This window comes from Solanum stenotomum, chromosome 8, assembly GCF_019186545.1.
Source record: "Solanum stenotomum isolate F172 chromosome 8, ASM1918654v1, whole genome shotgun sequence".
NCBI lineage: Eukaryota > Viridiplantae > Streptophyta > Magnoliopsida > Solanales > Solanaceae > Solanum > Solanum stenotomum.
Window position 1 is genome coordinate 18,294,598 of NC_064289.1, and position 7,454 is coordinate 18,302,051.

General features: G+C 28.6%; 1 protein-coding gene across 1 annotated transcript; it reads left to right on the plus strand.

Moving 5' to 3' along the window:
* Positions 1–419: 419 nt before the first annotated feature.
* On the plus strand, positions 420–6,627 carry LOC125872711 (stearoyl-[acyl-carrier-protein] 9-desaturase 6, chloroplastic-like). Its single transcript, XM_049553480.1, has 2 exons — positions 420–1,056; positions 5,974–6,627. Exons 1-2 carry the CDS (start codon positions 451–453, stop codon positions 6,526–6,528), a joined length of 1,161 nt encoding a protein of 386 aa, XP_049409437.1. The 5' UTR covers positions 420–450; the 3' UTR covers positions 6,529–6,627.
* The last annotated feature ends 827 nt before the right edge of the window (positions 6,628–7,454 follow it).

Here is a 7,454-nt window from a genome sequence, read left to right on the forward strand (position 1 = left end):
TATCTCTCTGACAGTTGCTTATTGGGCTCTTGTCACATTTTACACATAAATGATCATGACGGCAAAGCTAATATTTAGAAAAGAACTTGTCCTATCTTAAATTTTAAGAAGAGATAGTGTCAAACATTTAAAAGATAAGAAACAAAAGAAAAAAAGAGAAAACCATGTACATGAACAACTAATAAATGAAAAAAGGATAATTGAAGCTTGTACGAAAGCATTAGAGCATCACATCCTCAAAATAAAAAAATCATAGAAACTATAAAGTAGCTAAACTTTTTTTTTCTGTGTGCCATTTATGAATTAGGACTTAGGTTAGCTAGTGGCTAAACAAACTTATATCCATATAAATAAGATTTCATTGTAAATAATTTTGGCCACTCATCTAATATAAATAATATTTCCTTGTAAACAATATTGGTCATTCTTTAATTAAACTTTGTATTAGTCATGCAGACTACAAGTTTCTCCCAATTCAACATTCCATCGATCGTATGGGCCTCACCTCCCCCTACAACCACCATGCTCCGTCGCAAAACCACCTCATCGTGGAGGTTATCTCCGCTCTACGCAGTGGCTTCATCCGCATCTCGCCACCAGGTTACTCACTCAATGCCACCAGAAAAATTGGAAATTTTTAAGTCATTAGAATCTTGGGTCTCAAAAAATGTCCTCCCACTCCGCATGCCTGTAGAGAAATGTTGGCAGCCCATTGAGTTTCTTCCTGACCCATCTCAAGGGCCCGAACAATTCGAAGAAGAGGTTCGGGCCCTAAGGCAACGAGTTTTAGGGCTTTCGGATGAGTACTTTGTTATGCTTGTGGGTAATATGCTAACTGAGGATGCTTTGCCTACCTATCAGACCGCGATTAATACATTTGATGGAGTACGCGATGAGACTGGATCCAGCCCGTGTCCATGGGCAATTTGGACTCGGGCATGGTCCGCTGAGGAGAATCGACATGGTGATCTGCTACGAACTTATCTTTATCTTTCAGGGAGAGTGGATATGTTGATGGTCGAGAAAACACTACAATACTCTATTGGAGCTGGAATTGTAAGTGTTGCTCTGAACATTTTTATAAAATTATTTATTTAAGATAGACCTATATTTAACATCATATAACCTAAATAATGCAATAAATAAGTTGAATGAAACCACCAAATATATTGCACTACTCCTAAAAGAAGTAACGAACATTCATTAAATATTTAATTTACTACCCTTTTGTTCCAAAATAATAATCCATCCGTTCAATTTTACATGTCATTTATTTCTAAGAGATTAACTTGTGTGCACTGACTACTGTGTAAAGTTTTTTACACCATCAGGTAAGTTAATCGATCTCTATGTTAATCTCTATTTCTAAAGAGTTTAAGATTTGTGGACGGTCAATGTATAAGATTTTCTACACCATTAGGTAATTTTTAAGATAAACATGGTAACTTAATTAAGTAATTAATAAAATATCTTTTTTAATATAATTATAATTACAGTAAAATATAGTAAATGAAAATTGAGTCCTCTTTTCTACTCCAACCAAAATTAATTCATATTTATCTTCTTAATTAATCAAGTTTATTTGTTTTCTACATTTGATTTTTTTTTTCATCAGAAGTAATTTTCAATGCCACAAATAATTTCTTAATTGTCATTGTTTTTTCTTTTGAAATTTTGACAAAGTCATTATCTGTACACACAAGAAGAAGAATTAAAAAAAGTAGCAACTTATTATTATGATATGCAATATTACGATATCCCAAATATCCTAAAGATAAAAAAGTTGATAACAATATAATCACTAATACAAATATAATTACTATCCCTGAGAAAATTCACAAACAAGAAAACATGTTTTTTACTGAAAATAATTGAAAGATCAATACAACGAAGATGCAAAACTAAAAAAAAATAGAACAAGAAGATAAAGAGATAGAACAAAAAAAAATCAGATTTAGAAAACCAAATAAACTTGGTTAATTAAGAAGACAACTATGAATTAATTTTGGTTAGAGAAGAAAGAGGACTCAACTTTCCCTTGCTATATTTTACCGTAATTATAATTGTATTCAAAAAGATATTTTATTAATTACTTAGAGCATGTTTGGCATTGCTGCTAAAAATTACTTATTTTTAGAAGCACTTTTTTTAAATAGCTTTTTAAAAAAGTGCTTTTGAAAAATAATAATTTGTATTTGGTTAATTCATTTGAAAAGTTCTTTTGATAAGCAAATCGTGTTTGACTATTAGAATTTTTTTAATGAAAATATGCATATTCAAATTTTCAATCAATATTATACATAAATTAATTAAATATTAACATAATGACTTAAATATAATTCAAAATATCAAGAAAAATAAATTTAAAAACTATACCACAAATTAAACCACTATATACAAAAAATTCACAACAAAAATAAATAAAATTCTTCATATTTTTAATCCTACAAAAATGATGTTACATTTATTTTTGATTCTGTAAAATAAGACGTAAAATAATATATAAAATATAAAAGAGAAAATACATCATTACCCCATTCAACTATAACACTTCTTTTAATAAGACACTCAAACTTAACTAATTTAAAAGTGGTAAAAGTATCACATTTTTCAGTTAATCTCACCTATAAGAAAGAAAGTGAATACACGCACCAACTATTACCTACCACGTATCAGTTATTTTTAATTTTTATTTTCATTTGTTTCTTATTTATTTTTTTAAAACAAAAATTCCCTCCTCTTCTTCAAAAGTATGTTGGACGACTGTAAATCCAACCTGTTTCTCCTCTTCGCTGCCGCCGGCACCACTGCTACAACACCATTTCAATCATTTAATTTTCTATCATCCAATCAAAATTAATTTTTTTTTAAAAAAAAACTATCAACTCAATGGCATTGTAGAAGCAATTTTTTTTTTCTCTTTTCTCCATGATTAATATATATATATTTTTTTTTATGTACTTTGCCTTTTTATTTTTACACAAAATCAAAATGTGTTGCAGAGAATGAAACTCTCTCCCTAACTCAAATACTCTCTCTGACTCAAAGATACCCAACGATTCTGCCTCCATCGTAGCCTCCAATTTCTCCGGCGCTATTCTTATTGGCCTTTTTTGATCTTTCTCTGTCACCTCACTCCGCTTTCATCTCTTTGTCTTTTCAATAATCTCACTAATTTCGGTCTCCCTCAGAAGTCCCCTTGGTTACCTCAGTCTACTGGGTGAAGAAGATAAAACGATAAGAATAATTGAAAAAATATGATAAAATAAATAGAGTAAAAAGAAACTAATATTTTTAATTAAATAAAATAATATTTTTTTGCTTATCTCACTCGCTAGTGGCGAGTGAAATACACTCTATGTGCCACGTAGGATCAAAAGGAGGTAATAAATTCACTTTGAACAAGAATAATGGGGTACCAGGACCTTTTCATAGTTTGAGTGTCTTTTTTTAAAAAAGGTTATAGTTGAATGGGTAATTATGTATTTTCTCAATATAAAATAATAATAATAATAATAATAATAATAATAATAATAATAATAATAGTATATAAAAATAAAATAAAAAAATTATTATATAAAAATTAAAAAAAAATTCTTGTATGAAACTTAAGCAAATTTATGATATATGTTAATTAATTAATATGGGATATATTGGTAAATATATATATATGGGAGGGATATTTTAGTCTTCAAGAAAATAATTTTTTGCTTCTACTTTTTTTAAGAAGGAGAAATTTTTAGCTTCTTCCCAACATCAAAAAAACTGTTTTTGCTTCCATTTTAAAGCAGTTTTGAGAATTTGCCAAACACTATTTTTTTTTATAAAAAAAAGTGCTTTTATCGAAAAAATATTTTTGGCCTCCCATCAGCAATGCCAAACAGACTCTTAATCAAGTTACCATGTTTATCTTAAAAATTACCTAATGGTGTAGAAAATCTTATATATATACTAATTGTGCACAAAACTTAAACTTTTTTCTAAAATAGATTTTTATTTTTATTTGTCACTTTTGACATATCAATAAAAAACAATATTTTTTCCCATGTTTTACCCTCAACATTAAATACTTACTCCGTCTGTTCTTATTTAGTTGTCCACTTTAGAAATGATACATATATTAAGGCAACAATGATTAGCATAGTGAAGTTACAATTTTACCATTATAGTACAAATTTACAATTCCAAAATAAATTTACTCAAGATAACTAATCAATGCTCTGGGAAGTTCATAAGTTTATATTTATGACAACTTTTCACTTCAAAATTACAGCCACTTCTTTAAATTCAAGTGAAATAAATTGGAGGGAAACAACATACACTTTTACAATATGCTTAATTTTTCCCTTCGAATTGAATGCTTCTATTCGATCTTCATCTTTCCTTTATAAATTTTTGACTTCAATAATTTTTGGATCTTCAATCAATATAAGTGAGTCTTCTACTTTGATAGGAGTATTAGTTGAAACTTCAAGTTTATTTCTATGTATTTTTTTTAGTAAAAAAATTGTTCAAAATTTTTACTCATAAATTAACGAAATATTTTTTGGGTAACTTAAAGGATTATGTAACTCTCCAAGTATAATAAATGTATTGTCTGGTTCCAAAAATGATGAATTACAACTTAGAAATTTTCAAGAAGTTTAAATGAGGGTATAATAGGAATTTTTTTTTGTCCTTTCTTGATTTGTCAAAATGGAAAAGTAAATAGGGACAACTAAAAGAGGAAATATGGACAAGTAAATAGGGACAGAGGGAGTATTTTTCAAGACATCATTTAATAGGGGATAGTTTAGTAAAATACCTACATCATTAATTATTTTCTTAATGGGTATGTCAAGTCAAAATATGACAAGTAAGAATGAATGAAGAAAGTAATTAATGTTTTTAGTTTAGGCACACTACTTAATTAAGTATATTTTATTTATTTCTATGAAATTACCATCGCCAAAAGGCTGGGTCTTTGGCTTAAGGGGGTAGGCTTGCCCATTCAATCTAAGAAACTACACATTTCTAAAAATGAAAAGTGTTTTTATTAACTTAACTCTAAATAAGGAGTGTTAATAAATTTTAAGGGAAAAGGGTCTGATATATCTCACAATTTTGTCATTTAGAGCTGATATACTCTTCGTTATGAAAGTGGCTCATATATACCCCTACTTATATACAAATGACTCACATAGACCTTTTTCCTCTAACGAAAATGAAAAAATTAATTTTAGTTTAATTTTTTATTATTTTTTAAAAAAACATATAATCCAATATGAGTATATTTTAATCCTCCTCAAACATATATTATTTTGATGGTCAAATTTATTTATGTTTCACTAATATTCTTGTAAAACTTATTATAGATGACCAAATTTTTTTCTTCAAATAAATTTAAATTACAATATAGACAAAAAAATAGTTTTAAATAATAATATAGCCACAAAAAAATAGTTTTAATTATTTTTTCTTTACACTAAGGAATGAAAGAAAAAAATAAAATAAGAATAAGAAACTCAAATAATTATAATAAAGGAAGTCAAAAAATAATTTATGTATGAAAAAGTTTAAAATATACCTTGAACTTTGCTAGAAGAATCATATATACCCCTAAATAATTTTAAAGAAAATTAAAAGTCATAATATAAATTTAACACTAATTTTTTCACTTCCGTTAAATGAAGGGTATATGTGAGCTTATTTTGTAACGATAGAGGTATATGTGAGCCGTTTGTATAACGGTAAGGATATATATGAGCCACTTTCATAACGAGGGGCATATCAACTCCAAATGACAAAGTTGAGGGGTATATCATACCCTTTTCCCTTAAATTCAAAGACCGCTCATTCCAAATTCAGTCGAAAGTCTTTGAATTTGCAATATTAAAGTTTGTGTATTAAAATCATATAAAAAGCAATTCCCTGCAAATTTTTGAAAAATACATATATTATAAATATAAATTGTCTATCATGTTTGCATCTTAGGACGTCGGTGCAGAGAACAATCCATACATGGGCTTTGTGTACACATCATTTCAAGAGCGAGCCACATTTCTAACGCATGGTAATATGGCTAGGCTAGCTATAGAAGGCGGAGACCCCGTGCTAGCACGTATATGTGGAACCATTGCAGCGGATGAAAAGCGTCATGAGAATGCCTACACAAGAATTATTGAGAAGTTGCTAGAAGTGGACCCGAACACGACTATGATAGCCATTGAGAATATGATGAAGAAGAGAATTACTATGCCATTGCACCTCATGTATGATGGGCAAGATCCGAATATATTTGAGCACTTTTCTGCCATTTCCCAAAAGCAAGGCGTCTACACATCTCGTGATTATGCTGAAATATTAGAATTTTTCATAACAAGATGGGAATTGGAAAAGCTTGAAGGCTTGACAGGGGAGGTGAGGCGTGCACAAGATTTTGTGTGCGGACTTCCACGTAAGATTAGGAAGTTGGAAAATCGAGCCAAAAAATTAGAGTCACGTTCGGCGAAATTTAGTTGGATTTTTAACAAGCAAGTGAATGTTTAGATGTATTGATTTGTAATAAAGATGTAAAACTAAAATGTATCCTTTTACTTTTTACTCGTTACTAATAATAATAGTCTTTTTGGCTAATCTACTAAAAAATGAACTTGTCTTTAGTGAATAGTGGTTTGTATTTAGCTAAATTATTTTTGAGAAGTACTTTTATTAGTAGTTTGTGTTTGGTCAATATTTTAAGTGTTTTTAAATTTCAAATTACGAAAAATATAAATACTACTAATTAATTCGATAAATATAAAATTTTGATATGAGTAATCTTGTTCTAAAAGAATTATAAGTATTTATATTTGGAAGAACCTATATGTTTGTCAGACTTCAATAAAAATATTGAAAATCAGGGAAAACAAAGCTTGAAAAAATATGCTATAAGCAAGGAAAAGGAAATTGATGGTAGTAAAAGGGCCAAATTCGTCAAGACACGCAAATTATTTTTATAGGGAGCAACTGTATGCCTGTAACATACTTTTGTCAAAAAAAAAAAAAAAAAAAAAAAAAAAAAAAAAAAAACTGATCTATTTTAATGTTATTACAAAAATGCCCCAATACCAGAGACAAAGCAAAGGACATGCAAGGTCTTGAAGCTTTTATAAAAGATGCTTAGTTATTTTGTCATAAGAAAACTAATCGTTTGATAGAGTGCATTAGAAAAAATAATATATGTATTAGCCTTGTGTATTACTAGATCTGTTTGATATTCTTTTTCAATCTATGTATAATTAGTTATACACTCTATTGTGTATTAAGGTGTGCATTGCTAATACCATGAATTTCTAGGTATTAGCAACGCAATGATTTTAATGCATGCATTAACATGATAAAAGACTCAATTGCTTCTCAAAACCTTTTTTTACATTTTTTTCCACTATAGTAGCGGAGGGTATTTTTGTAAATATTTTTTTCATGCAATGCAT

Coding starts and splice junctions, on each gene's coding strand:
- LOC125872711 (XM_049553480.1), top strand. CDS start 451: ATGCAGACTACAAGTTTCTCCCAATTCAACATTCCATCGATCGTATGG. Junction 1,057..5,973: donor ACTCTATTGGAGCTGGAATT/GTAAGTGTTGCT, acceptor TTTGCATCTTAG/GACGTCGGTGCAGAGAACAA.